The 21,400-nt window shown below is 38.4% G+C and overlaps 1 protein-coding gene across 1 annotated transcript in view; it reads right to left on the bottom strand.

Annotated features, from left to right (window-relative positions):
• Nucleotides 1–2,038: 2,038 nt before the first annotated feature.
• The window catches only part of hppy (MAP4K3-like protein hppy), a 52,820-nt gene continuing 33,458 nt past the window's right edge, over nt 2,039–21,400 (bottom strand). The window contains 15 exon segments of the mRNA XM_074109877.1: nt 2,039–5,431; nt 6,847–6,973; nt 8,490–8,631; nt 9,317–9,432; nt 9,894–10,026; nt 11,790–11,914; nt 13,897–13,935; nt 13,938–14,033; nt 14,638–14,760; nt 15,022–15,103; nt 15,827–15,951; nt 16,947–17,803; nt 19,179–19,217; nt 20,826–20,876; nt 20,967–21,078. Coding sequence (XP_073965978.1) covers nt 5,332–5,431; nt 6,847–6,973; nt 8,490–8,631; nt 9,317–9,432; nt 9,894–10,026; nt 11,790–11,914; nt 13,897–13,935; nt 13,938–14,033; nt 14,638–14,760; nt 15,022–15,103; nt 15,827–15,951; nt 16,947–17,803; nt 19,179–19,217; nt 20,826–20,876; nt 20,967–21,078 — 2,267 coding nt within the window. The 3' untranslated portion in view covers nt 2,039–5,331.

The raw sequence follows: 21,400 nt of genomic DNA, 5'->3' as shown, positions 1-21,400 counted from the left end.
GACCACTACATTTTCCTCTTTATTCGGTTATTTTTACAGCCTTATTCAGTCAGCATGCGATTTTATGACGTTCTATTATTTGGCGAATTCACATCATTCATTCATTCATTCATTGTCTACGAATTTTATATAAAAAGCGAATGTATTCTTTCAAATGTACTAATCTGGAAACTTGGAGAAGTATATACTTCAATTAAGTATTAGAATTAGAATCTTTATTAGGTTTCTAATATATATAAGTCCGAGTAATAAGAAAGAATGGCTCAAAGATAGCTTTATATTATGTGGTTACTAAAATTTATATGAATTGCTTTACCAGAAAAATAGTAAAATCATCAATCATAAATGACTCTAAATTCAGTGTATGTGCGAATAATCTCATGTGTCAAGTCACAAGTCTGCAAAATGTCCAAGTACAAAATAACATGAATCATAAAAAAAAAAAACATGTTTATGGAATATTACAGAGATACTCAATCTACCCATCTCTCCACTAGGTCTTTAGGTAAATAAATAAAAAAACAAAACTGTACAAAATGAAGTTTATTACGGGATATAAATAAAAGGGATTATTGAAAGCATTATCTGTTCTCGGGACGAAAATAATCTACAAAAACAACTTTACAAAATTAAGATTTTCGTTATAAATATGAAACTTATTTTGAACAAATTAAATATAAAATCTCACGTTCCTAAGGCTGATACAGAGTACACTAAATAATATTACAAAATAATTACACTTTCGTTAAATTTTGAATAAACAGTCCATAGTATTTATACTAAAAGAGGTTGCCAATAAAAAAAAATACATTTTAAAAATTACATTAACTATGCTATAGATATAATACAATTGACTAAAACTAATTGGAATAATCGTAATTATTTACAAAAAATACACAAGCGAATTAACATTAGTTTAAAATTTCTATGTTAAAGTATTAACATACCCAGAAATGTCTTTTATTTAATCGTTACTACCCATACAGTCCGTTTAAGGGTTAGGTAATAATCACAATTATTTGGTTGTGTACAGGCTTCGTGGGTTATGTTAAAATAAATAAATACTTATTGCTCCCGAAACAAGGCTACTGAGAAAACATCCCGTATACACAAAACAATTGACGGGAGATGAGCTAAGCTTTTCTTTGTAATTTTTCTGCCTTGAACTTATAATGTATGTACATTCTATAGCACATTGGGCCGCACGAGGCTAGATCCAAAGGACATCAATGGAAATAATACAGCATTTAATTTAGGCCTTTCAGAAATTAAATGTAGGTCTAAATTAAAATGGTGTATTATTTCGAGTTGATAAAGCTTTAGATGTATGTGTGCGATGTACGAGGTTGAGATCCGTCGATGTGTCACACAAATGTGCAAAACGCACAAGTAAAGCTTTCCCACGACCAATTTTTTGGCAGTAATCATCTCCTGTCACGTATTTTGTGAGTACAGTGAACTACAAAGACATCGATGTAGCCCAAAGTCATAAAAATATGTATACACGACCTTAATGTTAAGGCAATAAAATCGTGTATTACATATTTTAGAAACTGGCCGTATAGATCTTTTTTGTAGTTGACTGTACAAATAGTAATAAAATAGTTAAATTACTTCTACTTTTCACTTTCTTTTTTAAACTTCTTTCTGAAAAGTACTGTAAGCATTACTGCTTTAACTGCCACTAAGCTTGTTCTATTATATGTTTTTGTACGGAAAGCCAAAGCTAATATACGGTTAAAAATATAAATTCGCCGCCTTCAAATGCAGCTCTTACTCCTATGGGAAACTATATATTTTATACAGACGCTTTTACATATACTGAGTGGATCCCACTCATAATCCATTTGAAAACATATAAATCGAGATCACAGTACCGTTATTCATTTATTTAATTCATTGATAATATATTTCTGTTGCGAATGTTACATGGTGATGTTATTCGAATGATATGTATAGCGATTCGAGCCAAATATCATAGGTAAGTCATGCATGATGACTCCAACGGGAGTTGTTGAGTTTAGTTAGTTCCCATGTATCCTACTAATACTATAAATGTAAAAGTTTGTGAGTGAGGGAGTGAGTATGATTGTTACTCCTTCACGCTGAAATGGCTGGACGGACTTGGATAAAATTTGGTATGTACATCTGGAATAAAAGATAGGCTACTTTTAATCCCGATATTCTTACGGGATAGGGATAAAATTTCGAAATAATAACCGCTGAGCTTAGAGTCATGAAATTTGGTATGTACGAGTAAGTAACTGGACCTCTGGAATAACACATAGGCTACTTTTTATTCCGAAATTCCCACGGGATAGGGATAAAATCTTGGAATTACAACCGCTGGATTTAGTCTTAAAATTTTGGACAGTTGTTCTTAACACAACCTCAATGAAGACCACGATATAAATTTTGTAAAATACCCAAATTTCAATTGTAACTACCAGCTCGAATAGTTTATTCGTGCGAAGCCACGGATAAACTCTTGTTGTTAATAACTAATAAGGCTTCAGAGGTCTAAATGCTTACTTAAAATCACAATCGGTTTCAGCACTTCTTTCGGTCACATGGTATAGAATGAGTTTAGAAAGAGATACAGAATGCGATGTCGTACGTCAGCTTGCGTTATGGGTTAGACAAAACGGCCTCAGTTATATGTCTGTGTGCCAAATGTCACCCAAATCTGTTCAGCCGTTTTAGAAATGAAAGATCAACAAACATTCATACATCCATTCTCACAATTTGCGGCTTATATCATTGTTTTAAACATTCATAGATTCATACACATTTTAAAACAGAAATGGCTGGATAGGGCGAAAATCTTTTGTTAGCTAGCTGGTTTAATCGTTAAAGTACAGTCGTAACGTCTAGTTAAATAAGACATAATTTATAGAATCAGGCGTTACTTTGCGGAGGTCCATATCAATGAACTAAAAGAATTTCCTTGCTCACCCGCGACCTTACGATAGCTAAGCTTATGCAAAATATGCGTGTTCATGCAGTGCCTCCACCTCCACACTGTAAGAACACACACAAATCACACAAACCCATCTATCACCACCACCACACTACATTGACGCGTTTCGAACTTAACCAGAGCTCATCTTCAGAGTGACACAACCGTACACCATGCTACCAGTTGTTAGACTCCAGTTGTTAGGTGTGTTGTTGTGGTGTCAGTCTAACAACTGGTAGCATGGTGTACGGTTGTGTCACTCTGAAGATGAGCTCTGGTTGAGTTCGAAACGCATCAGTGTAGTGTGGTGGTGGTGATAGATGGGTTTGTGTGATTTGTGTGTGTTCTTACAGTGTGGAGGTGGAGGAACTGCATGAACACACATATTTTGCATAAGCTTAGCTATCGTAAGGTCGCGGGTGAGCAAGGAAATTCTTTTAGTTCATTAAATAAGACATATTTCACGCTCCGCTTCATTATTTAAATTATACAGTTTCGTTGTAACACGCAAGTTCAAGTTTTTTTTTATATAACTGAGAATTTACTTTACTTTGCAAATAACTAAAGTCATTATTACTAAGGTATATTTAATTATTGCTTTTCGGGTTACGATATTAAATATCATTCAATGGAATGGTATCAATATATCTGGCAGTGATGCAAGGAATTTTACAAAGTTTAAAAATGAATACTTTCTTCCGTGGATGTCGTAAGAGGCGACTGAGGATATAGGTTAAGGTATACCGTAGGCGACAGGCTAGCAACCTGTCACTATTGTACCGTTTCTGTCAAACTTAAAACCTAAAATTGCTAAAAGTGGCTCCGAAGCGGTAACGTTTCGTGTGCTCTGCCTACCCCACTTGGGAATGCAGGCGAGATGTTTGTGTGTTGTGTGTGTAAAAATGAATATTTTAGTAGATGGTTGGGGAAGTTTGACCCCTGTAATATTACATTATGTCAAGGGCGGTAAATAAGGAATTACGAACGAGTCTATTAGAAGCTCGAAGTCGAAGACTGAGGGCTTTAATGAATCGATGTTCGTAATTCCAGTACCGCTTACGACATACAATGTTTTTCACCACACTCGTTGAGTATATACATATTTAGAAAACGAAAATATTATTTCCTGAGGTGCGGGAGGGCGGAGGGTGCTGCTCAGATCAGTAGTTGCTCGTTAAGTAGTACAGTCGCCAACAGATATTTGGAAGAGCCCAAGGTGGTCAAAAATATCCGCACATGCACTCTATTATAAAGAAATTAGGGTTCATGTTTCGATATTTTTGATCACCTTGCCCGCTCCGATATATCTGATGGCGTCTGTATATAAATCAAACTCATGACGCCCTTAGGCGTAATACGCAAAAAAGCCCTCGGGTTTTATTCAGGGGGTCGCAACCAAGTTAGCCTGCATGTTACGATGCTATTTACGAGCAAGTGTTATGAAAAAGTTTTTAAGGGATTTTTTAATGATAAAAATCACTGGGTCCGTTATAATTCGAAAGTTTAAGTTTATGATTGTATAGCTTGTATGTTTAACCCTCGTATGCTTGCACGGATCCGTGCCAATTCATGAATTGCATTAGCACGTATCCGTGCCAAAGCTTCTTAATTTTTATTTCAACTTTATTCTGTACCACTGAAAGTCGAAAATCGATTTGCTGAGCCGATGAAGCAAGAAAAATGAAGAAATTCGACACAAACGTAAAAATAAGCGAAATGGCCGCTGACATAGCACTTGTGGGGTCACGTCACCTGTCACGTGATCGAGTCGTTAATTTCATTTAAATCAAGCGAGTACTTTAGCATTTTGTTGTCGCAGTATAACTAAACATAATTTTAACGTTTGTTAAAAATACGTTTGCTCTACGAAAGTTTATGGCGTACACAAGCGAGCGAGAGTTTCGGGTAGTCATTTGGGAGCCCCGTAGTTCAATTAGTAGAACACTTGGCGCGTATAGCCAAAAGCTCTAGGTTCGAATCCCGAAAATCTCATAAAGTGAATTTTATTCAACGGATCAGTTTGTTTACATATTGACTTGATATAAGAGTTGATAAAGGCGTGACGATATTATGAAATACTGTAAATACAGCCTGTATTATATTCTGGAGACGGGACCTGGATCAAGTCTATACAGCTTAATATTTACGAGAAACAATCACATTTTGTAAAAAAAAAAAATACAAAAAAACGTTTCAAATTTCGATTATTACGTGTTACGATTTGCCCTAATAATTTCTCCAGAATCGCACTGTATAATATACCTCTAAATATGTATGCGAACAAAACTGATAACGACAGACTTTTTCCGGTGTAATATATTCTCTCGTAGCATCTACAAGTATACCGGGCGTCCACCTAGCAGGCGGGCCGTTCAGTAGGAGGCCTCGTGTCCGGCGAGGATGTACAGGTCATTGCCGTCGTCTCCTGACAGGGTGTTGCTGTGAAGTATGTGCGATTCTAGCACCACCACCCTGTAACAATTTTAATATGTTGAAGTTTAATTATAATACAAGATGGCAATCGTCTGTATGGACCTAGGAAATTAAAAAAATACAAGGTAAAACACAAAACTAATGCTAAGAAAAATATAAAAGGGATAACACACCCCATCAACCAATTCACTTTTTTAGCCGACTTCAAAAAAAGGAGAAGGTTATCTATGGATTCCTTTTTAAATTTCAAAAAACAAATTCCGTCATGGAAATAAGAAGAATATAAACTGTAATCAATATGTTGAAGTTAAATTCGACCAACTGGCAGTAGTTGGATTGGGAAATTATAATGGTAAAACAAAACAATACAACATCCCATTCATCGTCTCCGCAGCACTCAAAAAAGGTTAAATCTATAGGGAATATGGTAACGCGGTGCAGTTTGAGTGTATTGTCACCCAATGTTTGTTACAAGAAATCCGTCATTTGTGAAGGCTTTTTTTTTATTTCAACTGTTCTGTTGTCTGTAATCCCAACGGTATAAAGTGACCAATTCTAGTAGTTGGTGTGTTTGCTTTGGTATAATTATGTAGTTGGTGACAATAAATAAATTAGTAATGAATCCTGGTTGTTGTAGGATTGTCTTGTGGAAATTATATTTTCTTTATCGTAACGTAAGTTGCGTCTTGGAAATGTATTTTGGTGTATCGCCATAAAAACTATATTTTATTGCCAGTACAGTCAGTAAAAAGTTAATTACCTCAAAAGTTGGTTTATTGCTGAAATTATTGTAGTTCAGTTAAAATTTTACAAAACCAACCAAAAGACCATGAAAATAAATGAATGAAAAAACAAGTCTTGAGTGAACAATACAATACAATGACTCTTTATTGTACACCAGAAATAGTAAGCGATACAGAAAACAGGTACACAGCAAGAAAAATGAGAGTGAAGATATAAGTAGTCGATTATTTTTAACCGAATTCATAAAAAGGAGTAAATTCTATGTTCTACGATTTGTATTTTTTCTGTATGTTCGCCGATTACTCAGTCAATAGGGATGTTGACGCCATTAAAAAATAATTCGAAGGCACGACTCCAGTAAAAGAACGCTTTATTTTAGCCCTGAAAACCAGATTAATTTTCGATTTACTGTAAAATTAGATTTTTTGTTGCTTTAAAACAAATAAATAGTTAGTTGATTGAGTTGGCAAACAAATAACACTATGGGAGAATTGTGTTTTGACAGCTCATAAAAAGTACGTCAATTGATTGGTGGAGTCAGCATCCCTATTGCGGACCGATTTTCAAAATTCTTTTTTTATTCGAAAGAGTACTTCTGAGGTGGTCCCATTGTCACCAAGTCAAGATCTGATGATGGGATCCAAGGGATATCGAGGGCAAACCTAGTTATTTTGAATGGGGACTAATTCCGTATTGGTACTGGTACTGACTTGTCGTGTCCGCGCAGCCGATAAGCGCGCGACTCGTCGGTGATCTCCTGCGTGACGTCAGCGTGCCGCAGCGACCGGCCCTGCACGCCGTGACGGTGGAACGCCAGCACGCTGTCCGCCAGCACCACTGGAATACAAATACGAATACTAAATAACAAATACAATATGTTTATTCGGTCTTCGCATAGTGCACAGAACATAATAAAAATACATTAAAAATGGCATGAAGTAAGGAATTTATGGACGAGTTTGGGGTAGATAAAACGGATAAAACAAGTCCAGCAGTCCCTGTTCTGGCCGAGGTTTGTATAGTGCTTTTTCCAAACAATGTGAGGAAATATTCCATCCATCCATCCATCCATCCATGCATCGCATCGCATTGCATCGCAATATCGCAAATGCTTACAGAGTCTAGTGGTGGTTGGCTGTTTGTAATTTTTCCTTTGTCAGTTTGGCATTTTTCCTATGTAAGCAAATTTAAAAAGTTAGAGCAGCAAACAAAAATAGATTTTCAGACATTCCTTATGGCCTAAACTAAGAAGTAATGTATGGAGCCATCAATGAGAAACTTCATATCTCCATTTCGTGACATTATAACGCATACATTTCCGAGCATAATAATAATCATCGGCTTGCACCGACTGTGAACCCGCAACTTTAACCAGGTCATCCGTCCATCTCGTTAGTGGACGTCCTACGGTGCGAAACTTCTACAAAAACTGATTTACAGACATAAGAATCCACGGGGCAAAGTTCTGTGACAGGTAGTGAGTTCCTATATCGATAATCTCAATTAACGATACTTGTTCCATATATACCAGTGATCACTCCAAGTTTTGTTTGTAAAAATATGTTTTCATTAAAAGTGTAAAAATTGAACAACATAATTATTTTTCTTAATTACTGTCACAACTACTGTTGTTAAAATAAACGATCAGAATTTGTTCCAAATTTTGGGTCGTTAAACGTCTCCGTCTTGACTGATGAATCCATTTCAGGTGACTGAATGACAAATAAACAAATTAAGATTGGTTTTTTGGAATCTTTTTGTATTTTTTATTTCAATTCCAAATTTTTACTTTTACAAAAATACAAAAAGATTCCAAAAAACCAATCTTAATTTGATTGCTTAGAAACGATATCTCTTGTCCGGGTGAGCGGTTAGTTCCAAAGGAATGCCGAAAAAGTTTGAGGGCTTACGGCATAGATGTCGCTAGCGTCGCTGCTTAAGTGACTAAGTAAGAAACACAAGCTGAGATATTAGGTGCATAGGGAAATTCGTGTCGGTACCGTTGACCATCAGTGGTGTAGCTGTATCGCACGCGGTACGGATTACCGAGGACCTGGGTTCGATTCCCAGTGATGGTCTTATTTTTCTGTTTGTTCTGTGCATCTATATTTCAGTTTGTATTTTCAATTTAAATAAACAAATAAATCATTTTAAAATATGCTTTGTGTGAACTTCACAGTCGTCATCAGAAAAATACTTTAAAAAATACACACAATACTGAGGGCGATTACTAGTATATGGGACAAGCATTGATAATTGAGATTATCGATATAGGAACTCGCTGCCTGTCATAAAATTTTGCTCCGTAGACTCCTAGTTCTGCTGATTTATGTTTATTAATTTGAGCACTCACGTATGCTGTCGATGTTGAAGTCGAACTCTATCCGTGGCAGGAACTTCTTTTTCTTGTCGTCGTCGGAGCGCCAGCGCGCCGCGTCCAGCGGGGGGGGGAGCACCGGCACCGTCTCCACCAAGTTCTCATGGGCCACCAAAACCTGACGATACAAGTAAATGTCCGCACGATGAACTACAACCTTTTTTTAACACGCTTTTATTATGTCGACCTGTATGTAACTATGTAATGTAATCTAAGGTAACTAATTTAACCATCTTCCAAGGGTCGTAACGTTATGAAAATTGGCAGCTGTATGTAGTTCTGATGACAATACAATAATATGGTACTGTCGAACTGATCTGATGATGGAGCCGGAAGATATGAACTGGAACTTCATGTTGGAAAATCGTATCACAGTCGTGATTGCACTTGTGAGAAAGGCCACGTAATGGACTTTGAACACGATCAGGTATATTATAACAAACCTATTATATATTGAATAGTGTAAATATTTCGTTAACAAAGACTAAAAAGTATAAAATTAATTAATAATTTAAAAAACACTAGAAAAACACGCTTTTATTAATGCACCTAAAAACAAAAAATAAATTATGGATCGTTCAAGTTGTCTCTATTTCTGGGCTGAAGTGTAAACTATGCGCTTTTAATTATAATTTTAAAAAAAAGTCTTTCCTAGCCTAGTCGCGCAATATTTTGTACGCCCTGATAATGCGCGACCGTGATAATGTACGGTATGAAAATCGGAAGCAATAATGCTTCGGATTATCATGTCGCACATTATTGCGCGTACATTCCGAGCTGTACATTACTGTTTCCCGTCGTACCGTGTCTTTGTCCAGCTGGTGCACGGCCCGCAGCGTGTGCAGCCGCTCCCCGCGCGGTATCACGGTGTTGCTGCCGACGCACGCCGCCAGCTCGTCCGAGTGGAACCACGTCGCGCCTGCGCATTCTTACATTAATAATTATGCAGCCATCACAATAGTACATTGTGCCTTAAGGGCGGTAAATGAAGAATTACGAACGGGAGTCTATTAGAAGCCTTATTATATTAAATTAGACCGAAGCCGTAGAAAGGGAGATGATACTAAATTTAACTGTTCATTAATAAGACAATAATAATAATAGATTGTAACTCCTTAGTTACAGTGACAAATTAAAATGTTTATTATGGTTTGTTAGTCTAACATGTGGTAGCCTGGGGTGCGGTTGTGTTGCTCTGAAGATGAGCTCTGGTTGAGTTCGAAACGTGTCAGTGTAGTGTGTGTGATTTGTGTGTTCTTACAGTGTGGAGGTGGAGGAACTGCATGAACACGTATATAATTAGCTATCATAAGGTCGCGGGTGAGCAAAGAAATGAATTTAGTCCATTTTTAGTTCAGTTCAGAGCTAGAGTGAACCAACCAGAGTTAATGTTGAGCAAGCACAGCCTCAGCGGGCGGCGCGTGGCGCCCACGCACACCAGCGGGTACTCCAGCTCCGGCGTGATGATCAGCTCGAACACCGGCAGAGGCGTCGGCAGGACGCACTCTATATTCTGAAATAAAAGGTTTAAGCTTAAAAAAGTAAAAGATTTACTTGCCGAACTAAGTTGCTGACACTTCTACTACAGGGATCTTGGTGATAGATTTGATGATGTCTGTCAAAGAAACCCCCGCCACCGCCTCTCATTCCTGGGGACGGTCGTGGTTTTACGAGCGTTGACTTATACCAATCATGAATGAAAATCAAAAATGTGGTGTTAGAACTGTTCTTAATATATAAGTTAATGTGTACTGCAATAATTATTCGTGATAGACTTTTATTTTCCTTAAAAACCGTTAATAAACATTTGTTCGTTTATAAAGAAAATAAGTCTATCACGAATAAAAATGAAATAGAAATGAAAATTCAATTTTTATGGAATAATCGAGAAAAACTAACAAAAATGCAACGTTGCCAGCTCAGCTTTTATAAACGCTCTGAATTGTGCGCTGAATTTCGGAGTGTAATTACGACGTTGTACCAAACCAAACTGCGCAGTGTCGTTTGACAATTGTTCAAACCGACATTGAAAGGTTTCATCAAACTAACAAACATCAATTTGAATCAAACCGTTTGACCGCCGTTTTGCAGGTGGTAGGACCTTGTGCAAGGTCCGCCCGGATTGCTACCACCATCTTGCTCGCTAATGTTGTGTTTCGACGTGGAGAGTAACCGGTGAAATTACTGACTTGTTTGATTATTTTCCCATATTTTTTTCTTTGCAGCAAAATTTATTTTCGCGTTTATACACGAAGGCAATATTTCCAAGTCTGATTTTTTAATGAAGCTTATTTTCACATTCGCGTTTTTTTCTTTGTCGCAATTTTTTCCAATCGCATTTTTCCTCAATCCCAATCGACACAGAAACAGTGTCGATGGAGCCCTGGTATCACAGAGCTCCTGTTTCCCACCGAGTCTTATGTACCCCACTACTAAACCACACAACCAGGCTTAACGGCTCATAGGTAGGTTTAGGTTATGTTAGATTTGCATCGGCCCGAAGGGCCAAAACCACCCAGGATAGGAGCTCCGCGTGAGCGGAGCTCCGTCGAGACTGTTTGTGTACCGATTGGGATTGGGGAAAAATGCGACACAAAAAAATAAATAACATAAATAAATAAATATTTAAAAAAAAATTAAATAAATAAATAAATGTTTCATTTAATTTCATTTGAAAAATAACGCGAATGTGACAATAAGCTTCATAAAAAAAACAAGCTTTTAAAAATGAAATTCGTGTAAAAACGCGAAATTAAATTTTGCTGCAAAGAAAAAACGATTATGGGAAAATAATCTAACAAATCAAATTACTGGCACTTGAGGTATTCCATCTTAGGCCTCTAGGTTGGCAACGCATCTGCATACCCCTGGTGTTGCAGATGTTTATGGGCGGTGGTGATCTCTTACCATCAGGAGACCCACTAGCTCGTTAGCCATCCAGTCGAATAAAAAAAAACCGTCTCGGGGCCCCTTAAAAAATAGCAAATGATTAGGTAAGAAAGAGCACAAGACCGCATTAGCACGCTGAAGTGGCAATGCGCCGGCCATATAACCCGAAGAACCGATAACCGTTGGGGCAGACGAGTTCTTGAGTGGAGACCACGGATCGGCAAACGTAGCGTAGGACGTCCTCAGACTCGGTGGAGCGATGATCTTCGCAGGGCGGCTGGCAAGAGCTGGATGAGAGCGGCCGAGGATCGTGCTCAGTGTCGTGCCATGGGAGAGGCCTGATGATGATGATGATGATGATGATGATGAGGTAAGAAAGCCACTTGCCTTGAGCAGCATGAACTTGTGCAGCGGGTCGTACCACTGCATGAGGAAGAGGCCGTGCGGCGTGCACCCGCACAGGTACTTGTACCCGTTGTACGGGTTGCGGGCCACCGCGCACCGCATGCAACCTGACACACAACTTACATTAATACACCTCGATTCACGTCACGACCTAGCACGAATGGATTCAATGAGGGCTATCGTTTTTTTTCTCACTAGATGGCGCACTGTTGCGTAAGGTTTTTAAGTATGGCTTTCAAAGTCTGTTATTACGGGCGTGAAAACAAAGTTTAGATTAAAATCATATTTAATACACCTTAAAACCGTACCATAAAAATATCGAGCATGCCACAGTGTTGCAAAGTCCCCGTTTTGTTCGGAAAAAAGGGAGTACAAAGGTTTCCGAAAGACAAAACTGTCTCAAAACACAGACATTCATTGCCCCGGAACGCATATTTGCCACAATTAATTTCAGATATTGCAAAATATTCACAAAATTATTCTAATTATAAATAAACCCGCGTAGCTCATCCAAAAACTATGAGATTTGACATTTCGGAGACCTCAAGCTACACTAGCGCCTCTAGCGGCGAATTCATTCGCGATAGCCCTCATTACTGAATAAAAGTATCTATTGTACGTTATGCCAATCCCATGTATGGAAAGTGTAAACAAACCGATTTCATCATAATTCTTGTATAAACACCCACTGAATCGAATCAATAACACATTTATCTATAATTCGTGTCTTTTAACTAGACGTCTAATCACCTTTTTTCATCAAAATTCACTTGATTTCAATGTTTAATTTTCATTTCAAAAATCTTCGTCCAAAATCTGTAGTAGCATAGACTAGCGTAGATAGTGGAAAATTTGACTTAGTAAAAATCGATTAATACTCGATTGAATAAGCGATTATTATTTATTTACCTTGAAATTAAAAAATAGTTACTGCTTTTATAGTTGATTAAATGAAGTATATTGTTCATAATAAAATAGACAAAAATACTTTGATCTATTCAATTAATAAATTAATCGATTTACTGAACAGATTAATTATTTTGCAATAGGTTCTAGGTTTTCACATCATTAAATGTCTGTGGTCGAGTTAATGGCGTCTTTGTTTACCCTTTCTATAAATTGGATTGACATAAACCATAGTCACCTATTTGAATACACTTCACGCATGCGAATATGTCATGCATCTGTCATTTTCCTACATAAATATCTCAAGTGACATTATTTTCATTCAATCCATTCGTGCGCTTGTCAATCGATCTGTACAACTCTACACTCTTTGTTGACTGCAGGTTCGGATTTTAGCCCTATATTATACTTCGTTTTTAGGATTCCGGAGCCAAAATGGCAAAAACGGAACCCTAATAGTTTCGCCATGTCTGTCTGTCTGTCTGTCTGTCCGTCCGCGGCTTTGCTCAGGGACTATCAATGCTAGAAAACTGTAATTTTGCACGGATATATATGTAAACTATGCCGACAAAATGGTACAATAAAAAATTCAAGGTCCCCCCCTCTAAAATCTAAACCGGTGAGTGGAAAAATTTGAAAAAATTCAGGATGGTAATAAGTATATCAAACTTACAAGGAAAACTATAACGGTTAAGTTTTCTTGAGAATTATTAGTAGTTTAAGAGTAAATAGCAGCCTAAGGTATAAAAAATAAACTTGGAATACTTAATACCTAAACTTGGAATATTCCGTACAAAATACGAAATAGTGTGGGATATCGTTGGATAGGTCTTTTAAAACCATTAGGGGGTTGCTAAAACGATTTTTCGATTCAGTGATCCTTAGAAAAATATTACTTATTTTTTTCGTAATAGCTACGGAACCCTATTTCGGGCGTGTCCGACACGCTCTTGGCCGGTTTTTTTTTAGCATTAGAAAAAGGGTAAACAAATTTGACGAGTCTTTTTATTACAAAATTTGAACTTCGTTTGCCAGCCCGCTGACGTTAATACGAGAGTGAGAGTGTAGTTTGAGTATTAACTTGAGAGTGTAATTTGTCCCAAGATATTATTATTATTTGCCGTATTAAGCGTTACGGGGTGAGAGCCACCGGGGCGCTGCTAACGTATAGCCCGCGACTTGCCTCTGGTGTCGGGCACTCTGGTGGTGAGCGCGAACCGTCGGGCAGCAGCCGCGGCGGCAGCACCCGCAGGGACTTGCCGCCGCGCGCGCTCCCGAGCAGCGCCAGCAGCTCGTGCCGGTACAGGGACGGGGTCTTGCCTGACGGGAAAAAAATAATTCGTTTTAGTTCGTACCAGGGGCGAATTTACCCTTGGGTCAAGGGGCCATGGCCCGGGCGGCAGGCTGCGAGGGGTGGCGAAGCCACCCTTTGCAGTTTTTTTTAATAACAGTATTTTATTTTATAAAAACTCGAGTGCCGTGAGTTACGATGTGAGCCTAGCGAACAACGTAAGTAGAAGACGCCACGAGCTTTTTTTTTACTTACTTATAAGTAAACAAACGTTGCATTTATTACTCTTTCTACCACTAGGTTATTAAATAACTAACAAAATTGGAGAAAAATGAAAACTTGAAATTTCTTCATACGTACTTGAGGAAAATATAAAAATTACAAAATTTGCCATGCGCACTTGGAATCACAATTGTTTTCACCACTTCTTTCTGTCACATGGTATAATATGAGGGTGGAAAGAGACGGCGAATGCGATCGCGAGCGCCCGGGCGTTACACTATACATCTGGACACTTGTTGATGCTTCGCCGACGAATTATGAGATTTCCGTGCAAGAATGAGGGTAGAAAGACACAAGGTTCGCCGTTGACAGTCATGTCAAGGACATAATCATCATCACCATCGTGTGTACCTGAGAGTGACATGAGCACGTCCTGTATCACGTGTAGCCAGATGGTCCGCCGCGGGCACAGCTGGTCCATTGCTGTCTCGTGCAACTCGTTCAGGTTCAGAGTGTAGATGCCTTCTTCCGCGCCTGGAGGGAAACCATCATTTAAAATAAAAAAAGTCATTTATAACCACATGAAATGTTTCGTTAAAAATTTAATTTTTAGTGCAAGCTTTTTAGGTAATATATGAGAGAGAGAGAGAGAGAGAGAGAGAAACATTTATTTACACATATTCGATACACATAAAATACATTAGATGGAGTTATGTCGATGACTTTAGTTCTGTGCCGCTAGATTTGGGTACATGAAATCTGCGGGTGAAAACTAGTACGCTATGAGAGTCATACCGATTAGTATGTGCTGGTCCCTCGTGTCCGGATTGATCCACGACGCCGTGCAGTTTATCCTGAGTGGACAGCCGTTGAACACCTGCAATAAAAAAAATATAACATCTGGTAGCATGGTGAATGGTTGTGTTGTTTTGATGGGGAACTTTGGTTGAGTTCGAATCGCAACGAACGTGGCGAAGGACGAATAGCGATATGGACGAAACGCGTTAAAGATACTTGACGAACCACATAGTTGACGAACTATGACTTGGACGAATCGCGATATGGACGAAACACGTTATGGACGAACCGCGTTAAAGATACTTGACGAACTACATAATTGATGACCTACCTGACTTGGACGAATCGCGATATGAATAAATTACGATATGGACGAAATGCGTTATGGACGAACCGCGCTAAAGATACTTGAGCCACGTAACTGACGAACTTGGACGAATCGTGATATAGACGAAACGCGTTTTGGAAGAACCGCGTAAATGATACTTGACGAACCACGTAATTGACGAACTGCGACTTGGACAAATTGCATGTTGGATGAGAATTCAAGATTTTGGTTTAAGATTGCTGATTTGCGACCATCTAGCGACATGCAAATTTTATTTTAAATAACTTTTATTTTTACCCATTTTTCCTATGTTGTTATAAGAACAAAATGTTTTCTTTCTATACAGCCATCACAGCTGGAAGAAGCAGCACTAGATCGAGCCAAATGGAAAACTCTACTACGAGCCCTATGTCCCTAGTGAGATATAACAGGAACACACCATTATCATGATCATCATCACAGTCGTCAAATTACCTTGGAGAAGCAGGCGCCCATGTGCACCTTGGGCGTGGGCGGCAGGCCGTTGGGCGCGGGGCGCGGCGGCGTGTGGGCGCGGCGGACGCGCGCGCGCCGCGGCGGCACCGGCGGCGTCTCGCGCGCTGCACACACATTTATTTAAAAAACAAAAAGAAAAACCTAAAACTATTAACAATATAAATTACAATAGAGACATATTTTATTAAAGAAGGAATGCCAACTGTCGGCGAACACATCCGCGTCTTGGATTTCCGCCACAAAGTGATTGAGCAGTGATACTGCACGAGTACTCGGCGCGTTGCGGGCGCCGCGAACAACTTGTGGCGCCGGCGCCCCACGCGTGTGTATTGTTCCGGGACGAAAAAACGTATGCGCTCTAAAGCCTCCAGATTGACAACTTCACTCCGCAATAGCAGACAGTAGTGCACTAGCAAGTGCATTTTCCGCCTAAATCCCAACACACCACACACGCTTTAGCATTCAACTATTAGCAACAAGGGCGTCCCCAAGGGGGGGCAGCCCCCCCCTAGAGATTCTAAAAATGTTGCCAAATGTAAAGCAACCAAACCAAAGTTGACTTGACTTGCTTGATCGATCAAGATTCGTATAAAGTGAAAAGCTTCATGTATTCTCGACTTTACCTACAATTCATACTTATCTCATTCTCCGTGAAATTTTGCTACTAAGAAATGGCGATTGCGAGAAAATGATCAAAGCAACCGGCGCTGCACGTGACGTCACATGCAAGTATAAGTATGTCTTTCCCTGTTTAATCTTGAATTCCAAACCTTCATAATTATTTTACATGTAATGGTGGAAAAAATATTCTAATTAATTTAATTTAGATGACCGGATGGCTAAGTGGTTAGAGACCTGACTACGAAGCGAAGTTCGATTCCCGGCCAGGGGCCAGGGCAGATATTTGTGTGAATAACACGAATGTTTGTTCTCGGGTCTTGGATGTTTAATATGTATTTAAGTATGTATTTATCTATATAAGTATGTTTATCCGTTGCCTAGTATCCATAGTACAAGCTTTGCTTTGTTTGGGACTAGGTCAATTCAATTGGTGTCGAGTGTCCCATGATATTTATTTATTTATAATTCAAGCACTCACCTTTCGTTTCCACTTTGGCCTTGTCCCTTTGGCTATCCGACAGACTCCTCTGCCTCTGACTGACCACCTCTTCCGTCAGCTCCTGCTTGTCATCCCCTTCGGCCATCTTGAATATCTCATCGACCGACGAGGTCTTTCTCTTGCTAGGCTCCAGTTCACACTGACAAAACTGGCTCAGATCTATCCCAACGGTCACAGATTCAGAGTTATGCCTGTTGTGCCGTTTCCTGTGCTCGTAATTCTTGTCATCTGTCAAACTTTTGTCTATCTTCCGACAGAGATCGTCGTCCGACGTCGATCCGTTCTCAACTTTGTCTTCGGCTATTTGTAATCTATTGGCGATTTGCAAAGCTCTGAAGTTGGATACAGATATCTTTTGTTTCTTACAATTATCACAGTACACTATGCCGGAGTCGGAGTTGTGGTTCGAACAGTTTCTATAGTAACTCAGGATGTCCGCGTTGGAGTTGCAAGCGTCGCAGGAGCATTTAGAAGCCACTGATCTTTGTAAGTCGCTTAGAGTATTATTGTCCCTCGGCTCGGGTTTAGGACATAATCCGCATTCACAATTAGAATTGCGGATTAGAGGTGATTCAACTATAGATTCGCTTCCCGTATGATCGACGAACAGAATGTCTGTCTCGCCCATTTTCCGGCATAGCGGATCGTCTATAGAGACTCTGGAAGCGCCTAAAGGGGTTTGGTAATTTGATGCTAAATTCTGGAATATGTTCGTAGTGGAATTGTTCAAGAAGTTTTGCTTGAGCTGAATGCATTGTGATAGATGCTGGTCGTGGACCGATAACCCAGTGGCTTGAGAAATGGCGGCGGCGTCAGCTGTCATCGGTAGTGTTGCCCTGTGAAAATTTACCAAAGTTACCATTTTGGTAGTTTTTTTAATTCCTTTTTTAAAGCTGGGGTTGCAGTGCTGTTAACGTTTAGAAGCTTTCGTTGTGTTACACACAATATGTTATTAATAATGGTTAATGGCAAGCATTTTCGGGTTAAATAACAAGTGGTGCTGGTTTTAAAATTGTGAGAATCAAAATGGATGACATTCTGGGTTTTCGGACGTTTACAATTTTGACAACAATTTATACATGTGCTTAGATATTAATCAGGGTTTTATTTAGGATTATATACAAGCTTTAACAGGCGTAGTGTTCTAGTAAAAAAAAACATAAAAATATAGTTTTGTTTTAGTTAATTTAATACAATACAAATATTAACAAATTTCGTGTTAAAGCACAAGTTTCTATAAAAACGCATATTATGGCCTCTAAAAATAATAAGCAGTTATTACCTTGAATACAATCAAAACCTTACACTAAAATGCTTCTAACTACTCGAAAACAGGAACAAAGATTTACTAACATACAAAATCTATATAACCATTACATATGTAACATAGCTGTCCGGAATTTCGTCTAAATTAAAAAGAAACGAGAACCTATTTTGTAAATGTTTACATTTCTAAGCGGCAATTTTTTGCCCAAAGATTCAAAATATATCCAAAAAATATATTTAATACATTAATTATTTATATACGGACAGTCTTTTAATCCCGAGACAGAGAAAGCAAGCCATTATGACTTACGTCTTTCTTCCACAAAACGATGTGAATTTTGGTTGTTATTTTTATCTCCAGAATAAGTATATTAGTATAATATAAACAATTACTTACAGGCGACTTTTTTAAACCTTTATCAGGTAGCGCGTATGTATACCGGCCATAAAAAAATTAACAATTAATATTCGACCTTTCTCCCTTTACAACATGGAACAAAAATAATTGAATAAAAAAAAACGATTTTAAATGAAAGTAGCGTTTCTAAATTGGCGGTGTCTGCAAAAGGTCTTAAGTTCGGTAATGCGGGTACGTGACGTCACTCTTTAGTAAAAAGTGTACAGTCAGCAACAAAGATAATGAATACAGCCAGTGCAAAAAATATGTATACAGGACCTTAATGTTCAGGCAATAAAGTCCTGTAAACATATTTTTGGCACTTTGTGACGTCACACGGAATTTTAACCGGTTAAAAATCCATATTTTTTGTTGAGTCGAAAAAAGAAAAAACATGGGACCGATATTTTCTTTGGAAATGCAACTGATTTTTGAAACACCTAATTCATTTCAAACTGCTACAGCAACGATTCCGAACAGCCTGTCCTTAAAAACAAAAGACAATAATCCACACATACATGCATACATGCGGTGTCCGCCGGGTTTACCTGAGCATTAATTCTTCGTCTATATATTGCAAGAGGCTCCTAAAACAAACGAGACGGCGTACAGATATGTGAAGGCGCACGCGTTGCGGTAGTAACGTGGTATATGGCCTGAAGTTACCAGTAACTGATAAAAGCGGTAATTTATTGAATCAGACGTTACTTTGCGGAGCTCCATATCAATGAACTGGAACAATTACTTTGCTCACCCGTGACTTTATGATAGCTACGTATATGCAAGAATTGTGTGTTCATACAGTTCCTCCATCTCTGTGAATCTAACATCTGGTAGCATGGTGAACGATTGTGTTGACCTGAAGTTGAGCTCTGGTTGAGTTCGAAACGCGTCAGTGTAGTGTGAGGTGGTGATCGATAGGTTCGTGTGTGTTCTTACAGTGTGGAGGTGGAGGAACTGCACAAACACTCATTTCTTGTATAAACGTGTAGCTATCATAAAGTCGCGGGTGAGCGTATGTATGTATGTAAACTCTTTATTGTACAAAAGAAAAGAAACAAAACACAATTGACAAACTTTGAGATACTTGTACAAAGGCGGACTTATCCCTTTAAGGGATCTCTACCAGTCAACCTTTGAGTAGATGAGAGGAGTAACCAGTTAGGGTCCGACAAAGAGTGAGTTTAGGAGAAAGAAAAATTGTGGAAGCTACTATACAGCCTTTTAAACAATATAATACATAAACTACAATATAAATAAATCAATAAACTACTAAATATAAAGTAATTGTTTCAGTTCAAAAAAATCTGTACAACATTCAAATTCTGTTCAAAATTGAAGTCGAAGCACAGGCCTCCCACCAGATGAACTGCCGACATTGTGAGAGCGGGCAACCGGTGGATGCAAGTAGCGAGTTGTCGTTCATTGTGGCGTTCTAAGGGGGAGGCCTTTGTTCAGCAGTGGACGTTTTTCGGCTGATGATGGTGATGATGATGATGATGATGATGAACCTACATAGCCGTGTCGTGTGCGGTTTTAGACAAGTAATTATTTACTAAACAATAACTTGCCAAAAATACTTTTGCTAACTGTAAAATTGCGACAAGTTGTTTTGACCAATGTTTTTTTGGCAAATGAAAAAGTAAAATAGTTTGTGCTGTGATATTTGGGAAAAATGTTTTGCTCATTGAATACATCAGTAATCTGTAAGCCATTGGTCTGGCGGTTGACCTAGAACCCTCTGCTATGGAGGCCATAGGTCAAATCACTAAGCTAAATGTTCTTAATAACTTCAGACCACATATTTTACAAAAAAAAATACACTTGAACAGAAACAAACTCCTCAAAATTTAAGTCTCACTTTAAAATTTCACACTTAACACACTTCAACGCTTACCTCGTATAAAATCTTAAAGAAACATAGTCATAGATATAAATACACGAACGTAAAAGCCAAACATATAAAATCACGGCACAAAACATGCACGAATAGACATAAAAACACAGTTTTCTCATAAACGTGATATATCTACTTATAGTGCGTAATATGACACTCGAAAATCAATTTTGAAAAAAAAAACTCAGCCAAAAACACTAAAATCAACCGTCAATAAAAATCGCGCGTTCGAAATTTGTTAGAACCAAACCCGCAGCCCTACACATGTTAAAAAATAAACTTTATTTTCTCAATATACCTCAGACTCATTCTCATAATATCATCCCCTGTGATCACCCGACACCACTTGCTATAACATAACAATAAATGTTGTAAAATAATCATAATAAATAAATTTAGAAAAAAAAAGCTCCAAATTGTGAATCTGCGGGTTACTCACTTTTCGCTGTTGGGCATCGTGTCGTTGGCCATTTCTTGGGTTAGGGGGTTGTGTTTCGGGCAGGAGATGAGGGATTTAACGCTCCAATCTTCACTAGTTTGCCTATGATGAGCTGCAAAAGAAAAACAGTTTCTAATAACACAATAATCAATGAAAATAAAAAAAAAGATTTTGTGGACACCATCAATAATGGAGATGATGACGTTGATGATGATGGTGATGAATTGACAGGAATTCGGAGTCATGATGATGCTTATTATAAAGCATATAATACTGACGATTCTTAGAGTATTGATAAGGCTGAAGATCGCGATGATGATAACAATGACGACCCTACTCCTACTTGATGTTTTTATCGTCGCAGTCTCTGCCCGGCGACCCTGATCCAAAATCTTCGTTTACGTCGAGGACGATGGAGATCAAGTTATGACGAT

The sequence above is a fragment of the Choristoneura fumiferana genome, chromosome 29 (genome assembly GCF_025370935.1).
Source record: "Choristoneura fumiferana chromosome 29, NRCan_CFum_1, whole genome shotgun sequence".
NCBI lineage: Eukaryota > Metazoa > Arthropoda > Insecta > Lepidoptera > Tortricidae > Choristoneura > Choristoneura fumiferana.
Note: the sequence above shows the minus strand (reverse complement) of the source record. Positions and strands in the feature narration are given on the sequence as shown.